General features: G+C 47.4%; 2 protein-coding genes across 2 annotated transcripts; both read left to right on the top strand.

The window, feature by feature from the left end:
• Nucleotides 1–7334: 7334 nt before the first annotated feature.
• LOC128725297 (uncharacterized) lies at nt 7335–15616 on the top strand. The gene is given in 6 exon segments (XM_053819030.1): nt 7335–7441; nt 11625–12860; nt 12862–13108; nt 13187–13911; nt 13991–14316; nt 14382–15616. Coding segments are annotated over 6 exon segments (3876 nt in total).
• A 2417-nt stretch (nt 15617–18033) lies between these two features.
• Nucleotides 18034–23383, top strand: LOC128726526 (uncharacterized). The gene is made up of 9 exons (XM_053820340.1): nt 18034–18083; nt 18838–18884; nt 18970–19142; nt 19212–19746; nt 19818–20147; nt 20225–20475; nt 20537–20998; nt 21078–22445; nt 22573–23383. The coding sequence occupies exons 1-9, from the start codon at nt 18034–18036 to the stop codon at nt 23230–23232; spliced, it is 3876 nt and encodes a 1291-aa protein (XP_053676315.1). The 3' UTR covers nt 23233–23383.
• The last annotated feature ends 222 nt before the right edge of the window (nt 23384–23605 follow it).

Here is a 23605-nt window from a genome sequence, read left to right as displayed (position 1 = left end):
ATCACAGCATACTTGGCAAAGCTATATTAATGCAAAATCTCGTCTTTCTCTTTCACAAGTTCTACAAACGCACACATTTCTGGGTACGTTAGCCTTTCGGTTCATTTTGTCCACGTTTCCTTGAAAAGGTCGTCGAGTTGATGGACCCCTTCCTGACGGCTGCTCAGGCTCTTCTACATCTACGGCAGAAAGGCCAGAGTGTGATCCCAACCAACGTTTCAAGGTAAAATCGAAATCTCTTGTGTCGATAAGTCGATGCTTTTCATTACCAATTTACAGGTGCAAATTCTTGCACGGAAGAGGTCTATAATGTTCAACTCATAAAAAATCCATCGATCCCTTCCTGTCAAACGCTCCATGCGAAAACATCCTCATCAAATCTTGCGAATGCTAAAATGTACTCCGTCATTGCTCCGGAACCTATTAAAGCCACTCTTGGTCATTTCAAAATCGCAACCAGACACACAAAAACACATTTTAATCCCTTCTTCTCCTGCCACGCTCCTCTATCGTGCTTAAACCGTGCTACTACCGACACAGGTTTTGTTTTGGTTACACTTCCCTGAAATACCGGTTTTGCGACGGAAAAGTGGATGGTTTGTCCCAAAAAAATCGAACTGTGTTGATGTAATCTCGGGGTGGATGCCAACAAAGCGGTTTAGGTGAATTCGTGTGTTAACTCGCGTGGGTTTCAAATGTTTGGAAATGGCGCTAGGATAGATGTACACTTGTTTTAAAATATGTCACGAAAGTTGACCCGCACTGGTTAGGCAATAGATTCACAGCCACTCTGCCACTGATGTAGGACACAATAACCTAATGAAATATGTTCATCATGGCTCAGTCGGTAATGATGTACGCAGGCATCCAAGATCAGAGCTATGTTTTGTCTGAACATTGCTCGTTGAAAGCCGATCACCACCCACAAGACTATCTGTCTGTGAAACAAGTTTTTACGGAATTAAATAACAATCCACCAAGACTCGGATATTCCATTACAAAACAGCAAGCTTTCTGATATTACCGACATAAATCACCGTTGAACCTGTTGCCGCGTTTCACTGTAAACGAGCCCCTTTCACTTCAACACTGCGGCGATGTAGTTTCCCGCGATGTGACTTCAAGCGCAGAATACCGGCTGAGTAATCTGCATACAAGTGCGGCATGTAAGCTAACTAGGCTCGGGCACTAAATTACATGATCATCTGTTCGTGGAATCATCGTGCTTCGAGAGCGCAAATGAATAATGCTCATAACCGTTCGAACGTTTCTACGCTACTCGTCATTGGAAATGAAGAGTCGAAACTTGAGCAGTTTATCCGATAACGAACGCTATCTTATCGAACACCACGATGCAGATCTTAGTTCACCCTGACAAACCCTACGAATGCAGGCATACAAACGTCCCCATCCGGGAGATAGAATGGCCCTATTTTGTGAGCCACCTCTGGCGCAAGGTGCACGCTGATATCTATCGGAAACATCGATAGACGCCCATAAAACCTTGCCCTAGTCAGCAGGCTCTAATCCGTGTTCACAGCTCCTTGACTTAAAATTCGTCAAAACCTACGTCTTATCGATGAAATTGACGCCAAGGGAAACGGGTCAAATCAAGCGCTTAACCTACCAGCAATAGAATAGCATTAGGTTCCGGTTTGGCGCTCAACCGGAGCGTCGATGAGATCACACTTCCTTCGTACGTTTGCTTCAAGCACCTTGCCACGGGGACTACAGCTAGGCACAGTTATCAGTTATATCAATGGAAATAGATGTATCTAATCACTTCACACTTCACACAACGTATTCAATTAAAATAAGCCAAAAGATGATACGACACTCGAATCGAACGATCACCTGACACGCTAGCGCCGGCCCGTTCAGGTACGTTTTTGTGGATGCTGTGCAGCAGCTTATCTGCGTGTCCGGTGTTTTTGGATATTCCAGAATGTCGCGTTTCTCCCCACAAAAATTGGGTTCCCCAACAAAACTCTCACTCTCAGCGCTTGACCAGCGCGTCTTCTTCCAGCGATCCTCGATAATTCACGCCTTCTTCGTCCCGGTTAGCGCGATCGCTAGAAAAACTTCCGCACCAATGCCACAAATACCGCACCGTTTCGGGATCCGCTCAATTGAACCCTCGAGAGCATCCACTCACCACAGTTGGGAAAACTGGTTTCGAAAAACCCCGAGGCCGACCGACAGTCGCTCCTACGCGCGCAAAAACCGACCGCACTCGCTGGCTCTCAACGACAGAATGTTGTTGATTGTGGGACAGTCCTCTATTTCGCACGACGCTGCCGGCACACGCACGCTCGTCGCCCTTGCCGCCCTACCGCATTGACTGCCGGCTTCCTGATCGGCCGAAACCTATTGGAGCCCTTGAAGCCCGATCCGTTAGCTCAACGCACGTTTCATTCAAACAGCGACAACAAACGGCAGCTGCAGTCAATTGACGAACCCTGCACGGTGGAAGGATCACATGGTCAAAATCGTTCCACTTCAGCTTTCTTCTATTTACTCGGGAAGGTTCAGAGATTTTTTTTGGTAACAAACACAACATGTTTAAATCTGATGATAGTCAACAGCCATAAAGATAGTTTTTACAACAGCAAACAAAATGTGATTAAAATTTCACACATTTTTTATGCACATTAGAAACATTTTTTCCTTGTTCGATAAAATCCAGCTTCTGGCCAGTGTCTCAAAAATCATAATAGTAACTTAAAAATAAATATCTTAACGTTTCAATTAAGATAATGTATGATGTATGCATAAATAAGATTTAAATATCTAACGGTATCTACCACATTTGAATGGGTAGAATGGTACGCTCTGCTCCGGAGTATTCGACAAGGACATTTTGAGTCTTTATGTACTCACTACATTTATTGTTAAATATCAAAAGGATATTAAATTCCAACATATCATAAAAAAATCAATTATTTATCTTTTTTATGTTTGTGTTGTTTTTAAATTCATAAAATAATATCCCTGGAAAATCTAATCTTATTGTTTGTTGATTGCATTGACAAGGAGTAATAGCTCCACAGGCCGGTTTTCCACTCCATTTTCCAGCTCAGGCGCGTTGGAAAACTTCATACACGCTTTTCCAGCCAGTTTCACCTGTCATTCTAAAGAGAACGTACGCGCAGTTTTCCGACCTCAAGCACAACAGACACCCAATCCTTCGAGCAAGGAGTGAAACGAAAAAGGTTGCAAAAACTGTGTTCTGTATTGTTTCTGCGATTTTGCGTGCCTTCCGTTATAACAATATTTTGTTTTCTTACAATCATTGTGCCGGAAAGAAAGGAAATTTGATATAAACATCCTTCCCAGTGGTATGACGTAGTGTTAGTGAACGAATCGTGCAGGAGCGTGCGCCCCTTTGTTGATGGGCAAAAAGGATCAGAAATAGCGTTCACCGGAATCAAGGATGTGCCTTGAAAACATAGAATTTTGAATAGCTTTCTGCAAGGATGAGTGTCATTGGTTCGCTAGGCTTGTGTATTGTGCAGATCTATGGCCTGTTTAGACTACAGCATCGCCTGCATACCTCTTGGGAGTAGCGTGTGCACGTTTAGGAAAAGCCACCTTCGCAAACAAACACACTCACAGCACATGTCCTGACAAACGAGTGGGTTGGGTGGGGTGGATGACCTTTGCTTGTGTTGGTATTTACAGAAAGTCAACCGATACTTGGCAAGCGGTAATTTGCAAAACCGTTGAAGTTGAGGAAGCTCATATCGAGAAAAATGCTTTATCTGTCCGCTCAGAGTATACCCCTTGAAGAGAAGTGGATTTCTTGATAATATTTTTAAAAGGTGCAGCACAGGTTCATTGTTGCTTCAATTACGAGTTATTTATGCACTTCTATCAGGATTGGAAAAGTAAATATCAGTTCATTTGTATTACTAGTATTGACCAACTACATGAGAGAACCAACGCAAAAACTTGTGCTCTTTTTTTCTCAACTTGCTTAACATGATCAATAAACATATTCGATAAGTTTAATGGAATTGCAAACAAGTTTTGCCAAAAAATATTTTTACACTGTTCAAAATAAACTACTAATTATTGTTCAATCATCAAATGAATGTGAACCATATCGGTATATTCAATAAATTATCGTAAAATAGCCTTTCATGTATTATAAAACGGCTCATGGTTTGATCAACCTTTCTAGTGCTTACATATTGGTCTGATGCTAGTGTAGCATAAAACATGTACCTATCTTTGAGAAGTTATCAATTTCTGGAAATTCGGTTTGAGTGAAAGTCTACGCTTGTGTCTTCATGAAAATACCCCATAAAAGTTCCACCCAAGCCTGCTTAAACATCAGTTTTGATCGACAGAACATCATTGCAGTCATGCCGCTACAAGTTTAACGTCCATAAAAGTAAACAGGCTTGCTTGTTATCGGTTAGAAACAGTTTCTTACCGAACGCTGGCACCGATTTTTGACATGTACATTATTTATACGGCGTTGGGTAAATGAAAGGAAATGTTCAAATTTTATGTGCACAGCTGTAGCTCTAACTAAAAGACGTTTATTCAAGCTACGCACGTGATCAATGTTGGTTGATTTAGACTAAAAAAACCACAACCTAGAAAGATTGTATTTAATGTGTTGAGAGTAATATTTCTACATAATGTTTTTACAATTCCTATTGAACATGATAGTACGTAATGCATACGTTTATCCAATATCTTTCATGCTTATAACTTTGCAGTAACTTGCAGGTTATCACATATAGAATGAGAACGGAGTGTTTTATTCTCAATTATGATAAAATTTTATTGTATGCATACATTAAAAAAAACCTTCCCTACATTCTCTAAAAATGATATTTTGAAGAAAAAAAGAACTTTTTGAACCATCTAATGAAAAGAAATAATATACAACACGTCTATCTATAGTAGGTCGCATTACTTACGCATAGGTACGCAATACACTTAAATTAGCTGCTTACTTATCCTACTTGAAGTCCGTTTTACAGTCTAGTACTGCGCCAGGTTAAATTCAGAACCACTTGCAGTAGAACGCCGATCGATTAGCCAATCATGAATACCGGCCATTTTTGCGGGTGGATTAACGCCATAATTGCTTTTCTACCTGTGCTTACCACGCCTCCTCTGTTCTTGTGGGCAGTCTTGCAGAGCTTTACGGTCGTCCGAAGCCATGATATGATCAACTCACCTCAGTCTTGGTCAAAAACACATGTAAATTAGAACTTTCAACTAAACTGGAATTTCAGGATATATAAGGATACGTTTCAGATGTAGTTCAGATGATATTACTACAATTGAATAGTAAAAATTCACAATTAGACAGCTCATGGATTAGTGCAAGCAAATAGTGAACAAGTTTTGAGCTATTATTTAATAGTTACGAGCTACTTTTTGATAAAGTTACAAAATCAGATTAGACGACAACGAATACTTTTAAATTCCTTTGGCAAAAGCCATCTGACGTTTGATACGTCAAAATAAATGCGTAAGCGAGAGTTTGCGTGACTGTTGCAGGCATTACATTTCGTGTGATCTGAGGGTGAACATTTGTGTAAATTGTTCAATGAAAATTCAAACCTAAAGCCTGTAAAGCACGCTATCCGTGTACAAAAATTCCAAAACAGTAAAATATTACCAAATATGCCATCAAACAAACGACGTGCAATTCTAAAATAGACCGTCAAATTGTCGCTCGCTTGGTGAATAAGAAAGAGAGATTACAGTGGCTACACAAAAAGTGCAACAGAATTGCATCGCCGTGTGAAATGTAGGCTGGGGTGTTCACAAGCAAAATGTTCTCAAATTGCGTTCGATCGTTTTCAGTGAAATTTATCGTTCATTTTGCATGACAAATCGACACTGTGAGAAAAAGTACATTGCTCGCGTTGGCTGCATTCCACGGATCTTGCGTTTTCTTCGTTTGGCTTTCCCTACGCTTCCGTGAGCGAAGCATCTTGCACCGAATAGGGGGTGTATTTCCGCTCAGCTGCCCGAGAGCAAATACAGCAGCAGCAGCAGCATACGCAACATAATTTCTCTCTCCGCCCTATCCCGATGCTTGGTTCAAACGCTCCCTTACTTACGGGCACAAACAAACATGTTCGATGGTTTGCTTCGCGCCACCAGCGAGGTTTTGTGTTCCCGACTCATCTTACCGACCACCGTTGTTGACGAAGCGCGTCCAGACCAAATTAAACGACCCCTTGCACTCCCAAGCGCACATGTGCGCGTGTTTGTTGGAAAGCGAAGGAAACGAACTCACGCTTTCTTAAGTGCCCTTCGAGCACGTCGTCGGTCTGTGCGGTCATAATTTCCCTCCGCTGCCGTACGGGGTGGGTGGGAGAGCATAATCGGCGGCGGCATCCTCCTGTCCGTTACATCGCGGCAGTTCTTTGTTGGTGCAGGACGCGCGCGTTGTGCGTTTCTCTGTGCACCGTGCTCGTGCGCAGGAAGTACGCGAGCCAGGCAGAGGGGGTCTTGGTGGGTCGTAAAAATTGGAAACAAAATATAAAAGCCAATTTCTCCCTCTTTCCAGCTCGCGCGCACCCCACACGCATCGCACGGAGCAGACCGAGAACAGAAGGCAAACGGTGAGTGGCCAACATGAAACAGTCCGTTTCTGTTTTAATGGAGTGCTAGGTGGCGAGCGTGTGGAGCTTAGTGCTGTGGTCGTGTGGAACGTTGCCAGTTTTGTAGTGCACTTTCCCCACCGTGTTGGGTGGTGTGTGATTTTAGTGGATCGTGTGTCGTGACAAGGACGAGGCAGCGAAAAAAAAAGCCGTCCTCCCGTCCAGCGTGTGTGCGATCAGATAAGTAAAAAGGTGCAAAAAAAAAATCGAAAGGCGAAAACGGATCGTCCTAGCTGTTGCAATAAATACCTCATGCCGTCCGTGCGGTGGAAAATGAGCGGCCGGTGCACGTAGGCAGGCGTCGTCATTATTTTCCACGCCAGCTCCACCGGATCGAATTTCCACGATCCGAAGCCCGGGAAAGGCGCGACAAAAGCTGGCTACCTTCTTCACCGTTCCGTCCGGTTCGGTTTTACACGAGCCCGTACTCACCCACGGCAGCGATACCGAAAGCATAAATTCTAATCGACCCGAGGGCGGAAAAGCTACCCTCTCCCGTCTCCAGCGTCCTGCCTGCTTGCGTCTCGAGCCCAGCCACACACGTGTCAGAAGTTAAAAGGCGTCGGGCGGTGTGCGTGTTTTGAGTGTTGAAATAAATTTCCCCAACCCAGCGCGTGCAACTCGCGACAGTTCCAATCTTGCCCGGTCCGTTTCGGTGAAGGGGCCCGCGGCGGCCAGTGCTACCGTGCCGAAATTATGTTAAAAGTGATTTACATCCTCACGATTGCCGGTTGTTTACATTCGCCAGTGACTTTCGGCCGCGAGCAGCAGCAGCAGCATTATGGTGTGGACACGTCCAATGGGTAAGTTTGCGTTGCGTATGGCTTTCAAATACGATATCAAAGCAGCACTCCGCGAAGGGAGGAGAATTTCCCAACCCCCAAATCACGCAGGGCAACGCCTACTGAGCGTTTATGGTTCCATGCTCGATACGGCTCCAAGAACCGCCCGTTGGCAACGACGCTGGGGATGGTGCCCGTAACGACCCGGAGCCCGTAGATTAGTTTAATGGTTTTCGGTTTTACTTCCCGAAATTTATATTATTCCGCTCACGAACCCCAAACCACGATGGGTGCGATTATTATCCCCTCTCCCCCCCTTGCCCTACACTACAACCCACCCGTTGGTCGGATCCAGCGACTAAAATTCATTCCTACCCAAACCAGAAATCGGAATCCAATCCCGCACACACACCGAAGTTTACTGACCTAAAAGGACGTCCATTTCGGACGGTGGCGGGTGCAGCACACCGGCTAACCCAATGACCCCGGTACCGGAAATGACATGGAAAACGGAGGCCCGCATTCCCCCCCCCCCCACCTTCACACCCCACACTTCCCGTTGCTCCGAGATGCCATTCCCGGAGTCGACCGATTTCGGCGACGATTTGTTGTGGAATGCCAAATTGTTGGCTCTAATCCAATTCCACTCCGCGTGCTCTTTCCCTTGGGAAAGAGAGGATATTAAATCGCGTCCTTGCTCCCACACCCGGAACTCCCGTTCGAGGTTGGTTGGACGGTGGGAGGTCCGCACACTATGCGGCAGACATCGGGACGCCAGCTTTCTCGAGCGAGCCCAATTCGAGCCGCATATCCGGAGCAGCTGGGCCACAGCTTCCTTCCGCGATCGGTGTTGGGGGGGGGAGGGAGAGATAATTTATGTCAAAACGATTTAATATGTAGATGAGTGCTCCCTCCCGAAACACCATCGAAAACAAAAAAAACCCTCTCAACCCGAGCCGTAGAGAGCTTTGCCGTGTGGGGAATTGAAAATTAACTTCCTTAAACTCTTCCGGGAGCGCTTTGGGACCGGTTTTCATTTTCTTTTCTATCGTGTGTGTGTTTTTTTTTGTATTAATAAATGCAAATATCTGTCGCCCGAATCCTATCAGGTCTCAGGCTCAGTGGCTGTCCCCGTTCGCTCTCATTCCTAATGACATCAGCCCTCAGAACGGGCTCGTACTGTCGCCGAGACACGATTTTATCCCGCACCGGAATGCTGGACACGAACATTAATAATCCTTGTTTATGTTTTTACGGACACCGACGACGCATCCGCTAGGTCGTGCCATGGCCCGAAACCGGATATACAAGATTAAGCCATTAGAATAACCAAACGCACACCCACACACCGAGATCACCGTCCCGCACGTCCCGACTAACGAAGCGAAGGACGGGGAAAACTGTGCCATGTCGAAACCCGAGAACGCCCCGGAGCTTTCCCGGCCAGGCATGGTCGTAGCCGGGGCGAGGCTTTTCGGAAAGAGAAGCAGATTTGCGGCTTCCGTGAAGCTCGTGTTTGAAGCTTCGGGCTGAAACGAGGTTCATATCTGTATGGCCGCGTGCTCCTGGGATGAGATGAATTATTAATACATGCAATCAATAATAACGACATAAAGTCGGTGCGTTATTGATGAGCGTTATTTGAGCTCGCTAGCTCTTACGGGCATGGGTTGAATTCGTTCGATCTCCGGCAGTCATGTGCAGTATTGTTTTGAAAGTAGCTAACGAAACGCTTAATGCTGTAGCCCGCATTTTATGTATTTTTATACACATAATGCACCATATTTTGGGTTACGTAAAATATCAATTTGCTCCATCTTTTAGCGGTCCTCGAGCGACATGCCCAATCAAGCATCCCGCCATCAGTCCATCATCCGCTTTACGACATCCTTCGGTCCTTCTCCTCGCCATGACGACAGAATTTACAACAGCTCTTTCAATGGCCGGACTCCGCCGATGGACATGAATTTGTCGTCTTAGGTTTTTTTTTTAATGAACAACCTCAACGCTTCACCCCCGGGTCCGGGACGTAATGTGCCATCTTCTGGATGGTGATCCACGGATGACAAAACATTTACGAGCGGCGTGATCTAGATTTCGCCTCTCTCCTCGCGTTGTTCTCTAGGCTCTGCCTCGCATCCACCGTCCAAGAACGAACCTACCGGGAGAAGACACTGGATAATTAATGTGATGAAAAACGGTCCCGGCGTCCAGGGCGGCTCAGCACCGTACCCGGGAAACTGGCAGTATGTCAGGCCCTACACGGCTTCTCAATCATTCAGAGTCGCGCCACCCTCTGGCTGTGTGTGTGTGTGCATGTGAGTGTTTGTATGCACGGCCACCGCTGCAACTGGTCGTCGTTCCAGTTCCATTTTCCGCCCCATTTTCCGGCCACGAGGATGTATCGAGGAGCACGGTGTCGCTTTTAGTTGGGGTCGTGAATTTACAATGTCCGGCATGCATGCATGGAGCTCTCTCATGGTGGTTGGAGCAATGTTGGCGGAAGTGATGGTCGAAATGAGTTCGCCTGACTGACTGTCCGCTAGCGCCAGTGAGATTGATTGTGTTTGCCTGGGAGTCGGCAAACGTTCGCTGGATTACATATCCACGGTAGGACACATTAGCCTCGGCATGGCGTGGTAGCACTTTGCGGGTTCACCTCTCCTGCTCCTGGAATCCCCTTTTGAAGGGTCGTAACAAAAAGCATTAAAAGCATAGAAAGCATTTTCATTACATTCCATCAAGGCTGAAACGGCCCTTCCGTGTGGTGTCAAGTTAAGGATTTCGTTTCAATTGCAGCACGAGAATGAAGTGTGTCTTAACGCAAGTGTACTTTTTTGTTACTATCGTGCATTATTCATGTGCGCTTGCCGTAATAACTCACTTCATCTCGTGGAGTTAATATTCTTGATCCACGAATTTGAATAGTAATTGAGTCATGAACCAACATTTGATAACCGAAACGCAATTTTCAACGGCAACGATTGTGTGGAGCCCTAAGGATGAGGCATGGAATAATAATATTGCAGGTTTAATGTGCTAGAAATTTCTTCCTAAACAAGGATCGAATTTTTCATGGCAAATTGATAAAATCAATGAATAAAAGTATGACTCGACTAATGCGACAATAATGATTTTTTCAAAGTAACAATTTACTAAACCTCTCGAGTATGTAACGGAAGTTTATAAATGATTACGAGCCTACTACGATTCCTTCCTTTTGGGACGATTGCGTATAGCTGAATTTCTTCTGGCTCGTATCCTATCTATCGTCTGTTTACATGATGCGTACCGCTAATCCGAGCGTTAGATATAATAAATCACTACAGCTCGTTCAATATCAATCCCTATTCACGGATCTGCCGTCGTCAGTGAGAGCATTTCGATGGAATAAGCATGCAGTTGAAGTGTCTACTCCGCTGATGGAGGATTCCAAACGAAAAGCATCTCCCTCCAAAGCGCCAAGTTCCTGCTTCCTACTGTTTATCCACTACTCAAAGAGTGTTTTTTTTCTTCCTTCCACCATAGTCGGTGGAAAAAAATCTCAAATCGCGAGCACTTCCAGAAACGCCGCTGCCACGGACGTGCGTTTGTTTGTACTTCGGGCGTCCTTGTTCCGTGCGGTACGCCAGCTCCTTCTCATTGTTTGCCTACTGCGTTCAACATTAAAACATCTCCTTCTCCTGCGCGTTCGACTGGCAGGACGACAAGTGCGCTGCTGTTGAACGACTAAATAAATGCCAGATGGTGTGGTGCTCGACTTTTTAATAAGCGAGCCTATCGCATTCGTGCGTGGGGACCGCTGACGGAAGTCGCGTCCCGTGGAAACCGATCCACTCGCTTCCGTTTCGTTCAACGAGACGGAAGTTTCCCTGGACCACCCATCAACCGCTGGTCTTGTGCGGTTTTGTCGCGGTGCCCTCTCCAACAATGCTGCCAGTTCTTGGCTTATGTCGGCGATTCGCTTCCAGCTACTCGCATTCTTCACATTTTTACTATTTTCTTGTTGGATAATATTTCTACTCTGTCCGTCTCCCTAGGGTATGGAAAGCGACCGTGTAAAGTTTTTGGCATCTAGATAATTTCAGAATTTTGTTTGTACTCACGATTACTTTTTTCCCACTGTCTCTTCGTCCTTTCATACCACGCTCGAGGATATGGTTCTGCCCGCCAGTTTAATCATTCTCGCGTTCTCTCCTTCCAGGCTAACATCGACACCGTCCGGTACGGCCGAGAACGTGCGGACGGGATCGACAAATGGAAAGTTTAAACGGCGGAAAAAGACGGAAAATGTGCAACAAATCGGCTCGGATGGTAACCCGCTGTACCGAGATGAGGAGGACACAATCGAACCAGGCGTGTGTCAAGTGTACACCGGTGCCACCTGTGAGTACTACCTCCGCAACCAGACTGTATTCGTGGAACCGAACATCACGATGGAAAAGCTAGAAGAGCGACTGAAGGCTGCGTACGGTGTGATCCGCGAGTCGAAGGACATGAACGCCAACTGTCGCGTGTACGCGTTACCGAGTCTTTGCTACAGCATCCTGCCCGTTTGCCGTACACCGGAGCTGACCAACCATCAGTACTTCGCGAATCGGGATGCCGCCGAAAAGGCTCGTCGAATAGCACCCGAAAGTCGCGGGAAATTCAAATCACACGAGAAAAAGAATAACCGAAAGCAGCAACAGTCCAAGGCGCCCGTTTCTACGGCCATGCCTGCTTCGTACGAGAGTACCCTCGGAAGAGCGTTATTTGAGGACATTACAATAAACACTGCGGAACGGCTACAGGTGTACTTTGCAGGTGGCATCACACCCAACCTCGGAGGGCGCTTTTTCGATGGCGAAATTGTAACGGACCACCCACTACCATTACGGTACGGTGGAAACAGTCCAGGTGATCGCCGTAGGCGACGGCAAGTTTCACCGCTGGACCCCCGGTTTGTACAAACGTCGGAAGAGTTACCTGTACTCTCGTACTCTTCATCCACTGGGCCGAAGAAGTCGTATCCGCCGACACGGAACACGGAGAACCTGCGACGTATCTGCCGTAACGATTGTGAGCTACTCGAGAACGAGCTTTGCCAGAAGGAGTACGCGATCGCAAAGCGCCACCCAGCTATTGGCCAGAAGCTACGCCTGGAAGAATGCCATGATCTACCACTGCAGAAGAGTGTAGATGGGACGATACTGAACGGAATTGGTGGATTGGGTAGTTCCGGTGACATGGAATGCATGCGGCTCGGCATAGACCTGGACATCAAGCCGGACGATGACTGCTACTGGGAGGATGGAGCAAGCTACCGTGGCATCACGGATCGCACGAAGTCATCCAAGATCTGTATGCGCTGGTCGAAGCTGATGCACACGATGTCGGAGTTTCCACATCTTGCCGGACACAATTATTGCCGGTAAGCTTCACCGTATTTTTATTTGATTTCTTCCACAAACAATCTATCTTTGCGCGTTCTTCAGCAATCCTCCGCATGTAGGTCCGACGGATGCTCCCTGGTGTTACGTGGACATGCAAAAGACGATCGAGTACTGTGACATCCCGAAGTGTTCGGAGCGCATGTGGATGTACATCATCATCGGGTTTGTGGCAGTCATTTCGCCGCTGTTCATCGGAATCGCCGTGTTCTGTTGCCGGAAATATCGCAAGCACGGCGTATCCAACATCCAGAATGTGAGATATAACTCCCCAAAACCGGAACGTAACTCTTTGCGGAATCTAATCGAACCTCTCTCGCACTCTCCCATGCAGATCAATCTACCAAATGCGGATAAAAACATTTACGGCAACTCGCGGCTCAATTCACCCATCGAAATGACGTCGCTGATCGCAAACACATCGTCCACGGGTGCCGCTAGCCGGAATGCGGAGAATGGCGGGATTCAGGGTCTAACGACGGGTCAACCAGGTGGAGCCGGTGGCAACGCGGGCCAATCCTCACAGTCTCGCAACAACGGAATTTCACGCGTTCCGCAGTACACGTTGCAGGACGTTCGCTTCGTCGAGGAGCTCGGTGAGGGTGCTTTCGGAAAAGTGTACAAGGGCGAGCTGACGCAGAAGACGGGTGAGCGTATCTTTGTGGCGGTAAAGGCGCTAAAGGAGAACGCAAGCGCGAAAACGCAGGCCGACTTCAAGCGGGAAATTGAGCTCATATCGGATCTGAAGCACGACAACATCGTGTGCATCCTGGGCGTGGTGTTGAAGGAGGAACCGCTCTGCATGTTGTTCGAATACATGGCCCAGGGCGATCTGCACGAGTTTCTGATCGCGAACTCACCGAACGAGGGTAAATCGCTCAGTCAGTTGCAATTTCTGCTCATCGCTCAGCAAATATGCGACGGAATGGAGTACTTGGCTAGCCACCACTATGTTCACCGGGATTTGGCCGCTCGTAACTGTCTCGTAGGCGATGGTTTGACGGTGAAAATATCTGACTTTGGGTTGTCGCGAGATATCTACAGCTCGGATTACTATCGGTAGGTTGATGGTTGTTTACCAGGAGGAATTGTCTATTGATCAATGAATGTAATTCATCCGTTTACCTGTTCATTACAGCGTGCAATCAAAATCTCTTCTTCCCGTACGCTGGATGCCGTCAGAATCGATCCTATACGGCAAGTTTACGACAGAGAGTGACGTGTGGTCGTTTGGAGTAGTACTGTGGGAGATCTACAGCTACGGCTTGCAACCGTACTATGGATACAGCAACCAGGAAGTTATCAATATGGTGCGCGCCAGGCAGCTGCTGCCTTGTCCCGAGTCCTGTCCCAGTGCCGTCTACTCGCTGATGGTAGAATGCTGGCACGAACAGGCAGTACGCCGGCCTACGTTTCCTGAGATTGGCCACAGGTTGAAGATATGGTACCAGGCGCAAAAGAGAAGTAAGTGAAGGCCTCACTTACCCAAACCCAGCAGTAGTGTTAATCGCTATGTTCTTATCTTGCAGGTGAACTAAATGAACAGTCTGGTTTCAATCGCAAGGGCTCGATGTTGAGCGTGAATACGCAGCGAATGTCTTCACAAGGTAACCTCAACGTGGCAACGCCTTCGTCCTCGTCGAGCCATCATTCGTTAAGCAGGGAGCGCAGCGGCGAAGGACGATCGGATGCAATGCAACAACCGCAGCAACAACCACTGCTCACTCAATCACAGCCACGCAAACATCATCATCATCATTCACTTGAACGTGAAAAAATTCTCCGAACGAACCAACTGCAGTACCAACAGCAGCAACAACAGCAACAACTGCAATCTTCCCAAGCTGGACCGCATCATCCGGCTGCCACAAGACCTCATCATCAGCATCATCAGCATCACCATTCGCTTGATCGTAGCAACAGTGGCACCGGCCGGTTGGATGAATCGGCCACATCCGCCGGTGATCAGTTCGAGACGCAGAGCAACCGTAGCTTCTACCATAATGCCAGTGCGAGCAGAAGCAACAAGAGCATTCACTCGATGCAGGAACCATCCCAGTACCATCAGAACGCTCACGCTCATCCTCATCAGCATCATGGGCATGGATCGCACGGACAGCAACCGCAACCCTTAGCAATTGGTGCAGCTCATCCGCAGGGTTACAAAAATTTTAGCCTCCCGCGAAAGTCCATCGACAGCGGACACGAGTACGGCTTGGATGCCGCCGGAGTTGACTTAGCGATACTGGCAGCTGGCAGTCCCGGTTATCCGGGAGGTGGCCGACCAGTGAGCGAGATGAAAGCTCGTCCACCGAAGGATCCGCATCGGCACCATCATCATCACCATCATCACGGCTCAGGACGAAGTAGCAGAAACCGCATCGACGCAGTAGCGGCCGTTGGTAGCTCAATTTCATCCCTGCCCGGAAGCGGTGATCTTACGCCCGATCTCGATCGACAGGCACAAATCATACCAAAGAACAGCACCCAGTCGCTGGTAACGGGAAATCAACCGGCAGCCCTACCTCCGGCTGGAATGCCACCGATAGGCCGAAAATCCAGCCACAGTGGTAGCATCCTTAGCGTTGCCAGTAGTACGAGCGAGCAGTTCGCGTCGAATGGCAACAGTTCCTTTCAACCCGGTTTCAGCTCACCTTTACCAATCATGCCGTCAGTCGGGAACGGGATCCCCGTCGGAGGAGGTATCGGTGATCAGGCTCTACCACCCAGCGGTCTAATGCAGTCATCCTACCACGAGGGATAAAGCGAAAGGATCAACCTGCCCATGTATCAGAAAACGAAGCGCAACGTTCCGGAAATATTGGCGCAATTGCCGTGCGTGTCTTCTTCCACAGGGAACCACGGAATCAAGAGGGACGCATTTCGGTTTCATTTCATTTCACCACTACGCGACTACAGCACAAACAATAATCTCGATAGCGAGCCAAGTGTGGATCTCAATATTGGACTGCTAGCTCTTAGGAATTCGATTAGACGTTAGGTATTTTGGTATTTTATTAGTTTCACTCGTTTATTTTCCACATAAAAAACAACCATTTCTTTTCGACTGGTGATTCGTACCGACCACCGGCAGCTGTTTTGCTTGTGTATAACCATTTTGGGTATCGTTCAATCGGTTAGTAACGTAGCTATTGCTACGCCTAGTAAACGCACTTTAGAACTGATCATAGATAAATGAATTCATCGTTTAGATACCAGAAACCGACTCCCTTAGGGAAGGAAATGTAGCAAAACGAAGGTGGATTTGGATGGTGGGAAAGAAAGTCGTACGCAATTACAACCGTAAATCTTGTCAGTTTGTTTTTCTTTGTAGTTTATTTTAGACAGGTTTATTACTATTTTATGATTATATCAGGCAACCAAACGAAGCTACCGTTCGCTATTCGTGTTCCCATTCCAGGTGCAACTATTCAGCCACCACTAGGGGCGTGCTGGAAGGAATTTTAAAACATACATTAAGTCCGAAACCGAGAAAGATGCATTTTACGCGCTGCTAACCGCTAGACATGTGGTTTCAGCACATCAACAGAACAGACTAGAAGAGAGTAAACATAAACGAGTCATCGATGATTCCGTACCATCCTATAACCATATAAACAGTGCGAAAAACAGCTGTGTGCGAAAATGAATGCAAATTACAAAGCAAGCGTCTCGCACGATGAATGATAATAAGCAGGCGAAAGCGCTTGACCGCACGACACAGTATGGCGTAAGGAATAAAGTAATTTAATATCATGATAAGGCCAGATGTTTAATGTTTAAGCGAGAAGAACAGAAGCGATGTTACCTGCGCTGTTTTCCAGTACGGATCAGGATAGGAAGCGTGCTACAACCCGTTGGAGTTGGGCAACTGAGACTTTAACGTCTCGAACCTCCCAAGGTCGCGGTCCAGCGCAGGTATGATTCGGTCGCATTTTGCGGCATTTTTATGAAATGAATGAAAACCAAACGTGTACTAATAGTAAGAAAGATCTTTTTTTTGCATGTGAGAAATAAATTCAACGGCAACAAACCAAATCCAATCCGATCGTCTTTGCTTGCTTTCTAAATAACTAAATACGAACGAACAATAACAGAAAGTATAGTCGGTGATGCCGAATTTTTAGGTTATTTTCTACTACTTTGCACGGCGTTTCGAACCGGTTCGCAGCTACACTCTAACATGTTCGAATTTTTTCATAAAATGAAAGGTTTTTTTTTTCACTCCAATGGATAACTACAATTTGGTAACTTCATGCAGCACGGTAATTCGGAGACTGGAATAATAATAAAAGAAAAAACTCATTATTGATGAGGGTTTGCTGAATGCACGCACGTGAGTTGGTGACGATGTCATTATTTCATTTCACGACGTAAAAGTTGTTGAGGAAATGTTATTTAATTTTAACCGCGTGTTACAAAGCAAAACTTGCCTAATATGTTATTATTGTCTAGTCGACCGTTAAAGTACCAAGCAATCAACCTTCACCCAACATTTCACTGTCGTCGGTTGTTGTTTTATTTACTTCATCTCTTTTTCTTTTTTGCTAACAGCAGATAAGATTGCAAAAAATGCACTATCTCAACTGTTCTAACCGGTTATCGCCTCTAGTGAAAATGCACTCATAGTTCTAGTGGCTGGTGAATAAAGACAGTGCTTCTCCATCTGCGAGTTCAATGAAAATGGTATTGAAATACTAGATGATAGTGCACATAAATAATTAATTCAAAAAACTTTGTTTAGTTCAACAAGAAAAATTATAACGTTATGAAGTTCGATAGCAAATGATTGATTTCTAGGTATGGTATAATGTTACGTTTTTTCTCATTAATTCATCTTTGCGAAACGCTGCGTACGTAGCAATTCTACATCCATCATATGAAAGCCGGCTCACCCGATCATAACCTAACATCACACGGTTTATGCTTCCCATCGGCCAAATCGATCGCGCCTACACCACTCGCTCACGATCAGTCGTAGTGAGAAGATCGTACGCTATTCGCCAACAGATAAGTGGCCTTCTCGTGGTTGCCTGTGTGTTGATCGTTGTATCTGCGTGTCACGCGTGCCCTTCAAACGGACTGTGTTTTAGCAGCGATCGCAGCAACCACAGCTTTAAAATATTTCACTTTCGCTCGAGAACATCCCTATTTCGTGGCCACTGGTGATCCCGGTGGAGGATGCTGTCAACACTCGGAAGCTACATTTGGGGCAGTTCGGAAGGTGAAAGGTATGCGCGATGTTGGTTGCAAGCGAAAAGTTGATGCCTCCACCGTATGTTTGTGTGTGTTTGAGTGAGCGCTATAGTTTCTCCAAAAAAAGCGTCCTGACCGTTCGATCGCGAATCGCGCTATTCATCATATCCATAAAAAAAAGTTGGAAGCTTCGCGAGACCGGTTTTAAATCCGCTTGTAACCCTCGTGTACGCAGCATTAATGTTTTCTTGATCACATTCTTATGCTTCTGGCAACCTTTTTTTTTTCGTTTGGAGGGGCAACCTATTTTTTTTGCGTCCGTCGAGTTCGTCCAATCTTCGAATAATTCGCGCGGAGAACAAACTTTGCAGAGATGAGGCGGTTGCGCAGCAAGGCATGATTTACTTTCGTTCCTTTTGCATATTTTCTTACGACGGCCATAAATCTTACCAGCACCGCGACACACGTTGTCGTCAGTCAATTGCTAAAGTGCGGCGGTAAACACTTCGTTTCAAGCCTTCGCGCTGTGTACGGCGTACCCATTCGAGAAAATGCCGTCTTCTAAGACGTTTAGAAACCGCATCGCTAGCCAGTGGCGAAATACCAACTAGCTGTGGTGTTTCGTCACGATCATGTCACGAGTCGCATACTTAACTGCCTCCACACGCTCTCAAATGGAGAAAAATGCCTTCAGATTCCCACACGCCGCACGGTAGTGGACTTCAAGCAGCGAGCTTCGTAATGGGCAAATAATGATAGGTTTTTATTGCCATTATTTGTGTGTTACAGCCCCCTCACAGAAGTTACCTTTACCATCAACGGAAAGACTTATACCGGTGAGATCCGTGATGCTAAATGGTTCCCTCACAATTATACGAACTAACGCTCTGTTTGCATTTCTTTCGATGCGTACAATTCTAGTCGATGCACGTACTACTCCGATCGACACCTCCCTGAACTCGTTCATCCGTAACAATGCCCATCTAACTGGCACCAAGTTCATGTGCCTCGAGGGTGGCTGTGGCGTTTGCATCGTGAACGTAAATGGTGTCCATCCGGTGACGAAGGAGAGCAAATCATGGGCCGTCAATTCGGTATGTCCTGCGGGAGAACACACAGAAGAAGCAGTACAGTACGTTGCTCTTCGATCGATATCCTTTTAGTGCCTGTTTCCGGTGTACGCATGCCATGGGCTGGACGTGAAAACGGTGGAAGGAATAGGCAACCGAAAAGATGGCTACCATCCGATCCAACAGCGCTTGGCGCACCTAAACGGTACCCAGTGTGGGTACTGCTCTCCCGGTATGGTCATGAACATGTACAGCCTGATGGAGGCGAACCGTGGTGCGATTTCGATGGAGGACGTAGAAAACGCATTCGGAGGTAATATCTGCCGTTGCACCGGTTACCGGCCGATTTTGGACGCGTTCAAGTCGCTGGCTATCGATGCAGACGAAAAGTTGCTCGATGCCTGCCAGGACATCGAGGATCTGACGCGAACGTGCCCGAAAACAGGCAGTCCGTGTGCGGGAAAATGTCCGTCCGCAGCTGAACGAGTCGATCATAAGCGACCGGTGCGCTTATTGTTCCAAGACGCGAAAGAATGGCACCGAGTCACACAAATGGCCGACATCTTTACGATTTTCGATCAGATCGGTAACAAACCGTATATGCTGGTCGCCGGTAACACCGCTCACGGTAAGTAATTGTAGTCTTCGAAGAACAAAGCTCTGTAATTGTGGCGTCGTGATGGTTTTTCCTTTTTGTAGGCGTTTATCGGCGAAGTCCGACACTGCAGGTGTTCATTGACGTAAACGCCATCGAAGAGCTGCACAGCCATTCCGCTGATTCCAACGGCCTGGTAGTTGGAGCCAACGTATCGTTGACGGAATTTATGCAAATATTAGATGAGACGGCAAACAAGTACCCGAACCTTGCATACTGCAAACAGCTGGAAAACCACATCGACTTGATCGCTAACGTGGCTGTACGGAGTGCTGGTACGATCGCGGGAAATTTATCCATCAAGAATCAACACCACGAGTTCCCATCGGACATGTACCTGATCCTTGAGACGGCAGGGGCCCAGTTGACCGTAGGTGAGTGGAATGGAATGTCCCCTGATAACTACAATTGCACGTGGTTTTTCAATGCTTTTCAATCACTTGTTGTTTAGTGGAAACCGGCGGGAAAACAACGCTCGTTTCACCAGCCGAATTCGTGCAGCTGGACATGCAGAAGAAAGTGCTGAAGTCGATTTCGTTGCCGGCGCTCGATGAGACACGGTACAAGTTCCAATCGTTCAAGGTGATGCCTCGATCACAGAATGCACACGCGTACGTTAACGCAGGCTTTCTTACGAAGTACGCCGAGGACAGTGTTACGGTGGAATCGATTAAGATTTGTTTTGGTGGCATCAACCCAGAGGTACGACAGCCCAAATTCTCGCGTAGAAGTGATCGATAGGGTGTTTGACATTTCCTTACAGTTTACCCACGCGACAGCGACGGAATCGTTCCTAATTGGTAAGAACATGTTTGACGGTGAAACTATTCAAGCGACTATGAACAAACTGAACGACGAAATCCGCCCAGACTGGGTGCTTCCGGATGCATCCGTCGAATATCGCAAAAGCCTAGCCCTGTCTCTGTACTACAAGTATCTACTGAGCGTTGCTCCAGAAGGTACGGTGCTAGTAAAGCCATCCTTCCGTTCTGGTGGAACCATGCTCCAACGAGCACTTTCATCAGGCCAGCAAACGTTTGACACATACGAGCGCAACTGGCCGCTCACGAAAAACATTCCGAAGATCGAAGCTCTTGCTCAAACATCCGGAGAGGCCAAATTCACCAACGATCTGCCACCACAGCCAGGCGAGTTGTACGCAGCCTTCGTTATCGCTACAAGACCTCACACGCGCATCGGAAAGATCGATGCCTCCGACGCTCTGGTTAGTTATTTAATGCACTTTTGTTAGATCTTCTCTTGACATGTCCCTTGCGTATGATCCGCAATATTCCCAAGCACAGAAATACCCCGGTGTGGTGGCGTTCTACTCCGCTAAGGACATCCCCGGAACGAACAACTTTATGCCGGCCAGTGTAGGTAACCAGGAGGTCGAAGAGGTGTTCTGCAGCGGTGAAGTCCTGTACCACGGCCAGCCAGTCGGTGTGATCGTGGCGGAAACGATGAACCAGGCAAATTACGCAGCCACCCTCGTCAACATCCTGTACGAACGCATGTCTCAGAATCAACAGGTCTACCCAACGCTCAAGTCGCTGTTTGATGATCAAACGAAAACGTACGTGTTTGATGAACCGATCGCCACCACTCGCCGTGGAGGCAACTACCGCGTGAAGATGTCGGCTGCCCGAAAGGTAACCGGTCGGTTCGAGATGGCCGGCCAGTATCACTACACGATGGAGACGCAAACGTGCGTTTGCGTACCGATTGAGGACGGAATGGATGTACACAGCTCGACGCAGTGGGTCGACCTCTGTCAGATAGCGATCGCGTCTATGTTGCATGTTCCGGAGAACAGCCTCAACTTTACCGTGCGCCGCTTAGGTGGAGGTTACGGGTCGAAAATTTCGCGCTCCTGTCAAATTGCGTGTGCCTGTGCACTGGCCGCTTACTTGCTGAACCGTCCCGTGCGTTTTGTGCTGACGATCGAGTCAAACATGAACTCCATCGGCAAACGGTACGGCTGCATCACCGACTACGAGGTGGACGTGGAAACGAACGGACGCATCGTCAAACTGATCAATAACTACATGCAGGATTACGGTGCCTCGCTGAACGAGTCAGTTGGTGAAGCGACAACGGAGTTCTTCCCAAATTGCTACGATAGCAAGGCGTGGAAGATCGTTGGCAAAGCGGCAAAGACGGACGCACCCAGCAACACCTGGTGCCGAGCACCTGGCACTACGGAGGGTATTGCGATGATCGAGAACATCATGGAACATCTCGCCTGGGTGCTGGGATTGGATCCGTTCGAGGTTCGCTTGCTTAACATGCCCGAGGGTAGCAAGATGCGTGAGCTGGTGCCTCAGTTCCGAACGGAAGTGGAGTACGATCGACGTAAGGCGGAGATCGATCAGTTTAACGTGGAAAATCGCTGGCGCAAGCGTGGCATCGCCATTTCATTGATGCGTTATCCACTCGGGTACTTCGGAGCACTCCACGCACTGGTGTCGATTCACGCTGGAGATGGAACAGTGTCAGTGACTCATGGTGGCATCGAGATGGGGCAAGGCATGAACACCAAGGCGGCCCAAGTGGCCGCATACGTGCTAGGGTTACCACTGGAGAAGATCAGCGTGAAACCAACGTCCAGCTTGACCTCTCCGAACGCGATCGTGACCGGTGGAAGCATGACCAGTGAGGCAGTGTGTTACGTAAGTTCGAAGCAGGTCTCGAAAACGGCACAGATCTGAGGTGATCCACAGGGTTTTTGCTTATTTCTCTTTCTCCCTTTCATGCTCTCTCTCTCTCTCTCCCCCTCTCTCTCTCTCTCGTCTACAGGCTGTGAAGAAGGCGTGTGAGATTCTTCTCGAGCGCATCAAACCCGTTCGTGATGCTCACAAAGACGTTCCCTGGGAAGTTGTCACTCAGCTTTGCTACGCCGGCAATGTGGACCTGTGCGCCACGTACCAGTATCGAGCGTCGGAGCTAAAACCTTACATCATCTGGGGTCTAAGCTGTGCTGAGCTGGAGGTCGATGTGTTGACCGGTAACGTGCAGCTGCGCCGTGTCGACATCCTGGAGGATACCGGAGAGAGCCTAAGCCCCGGTATCGATGTTGGCCAGATCGAGGGTGCGTTTATCATGGGTGTCGGTTATTGGCTGACCGAGGCACTCGTGTACAACGCCGAGGATGGTGCGCTGCTTACGAATCGCACCTGGACGTACAAACCTCCAGGCGCCAAGGACATTCCGGTCGATTTCCGGGTGCGTTTTCTGCAAAAGAGCACCAATCCAGCCGGTGTGCTACGCTCGAAGGCGACCGGTGAGCCGGCTCTCAACATGTCCATCGTGGTTCTGTTTGCCTTACGCAATGCTTTAAGAGCGGCACGAAAGGATGCGGGTCTGACAGATGACTGGATCCCGATGGGCACCGCCAACACTCCGGATCAGGTCCACGTGTTGGCGGGAAACTCGATCGAGCAGTACAAATTAAACTGATATTTCGGTCTACGGCTAGCTGGTGCAGATACACCCTTATCCACACGCGTTCCCATATACCTCAGGGTTTAAAAAACCGACATTGTTTCGTTTTTTATTAACATTTTAGTGTTGTTTACATAACAAGGTGCTGGTGGTATTATATGGCTAATAAAACAATATCATTCTCGAAAAAAAGTGTTTCATAGTAAAAATAAAACATTCAACATAGTAATGTAATCGTCGATACAGTAATTCTGAATTATTATCAAACCAATAACTACAAATTACTAAATTATTGCTTTTTGTTACCAAATGAATACCGAGGATCCTTTGTGAGCTATTAATGATCGTTTCATACTGCTATCGATTAAATACCGTTGAGTTTGGTTAG

Source organism: Anopheles nili, chromosome 3, assembly GCF_943737925.1.
Source record: "Anopheles nili chromosome 3, idAnoNiliSN_F5_01, whole genome shotgun sequence".
Classification (NCBI taxonomy): domain Eukaryota; kingdom Metazoa; phylum Arthropoda; class Insecta; order Diptera; family Culicidae; genus Anopheles; species Anopheles nili.
The sequence above is the reverse complement of the archived record's forward strand: the minus strand, read 5'-3'. Positions and strand labels throughout refer to the sequence as shown.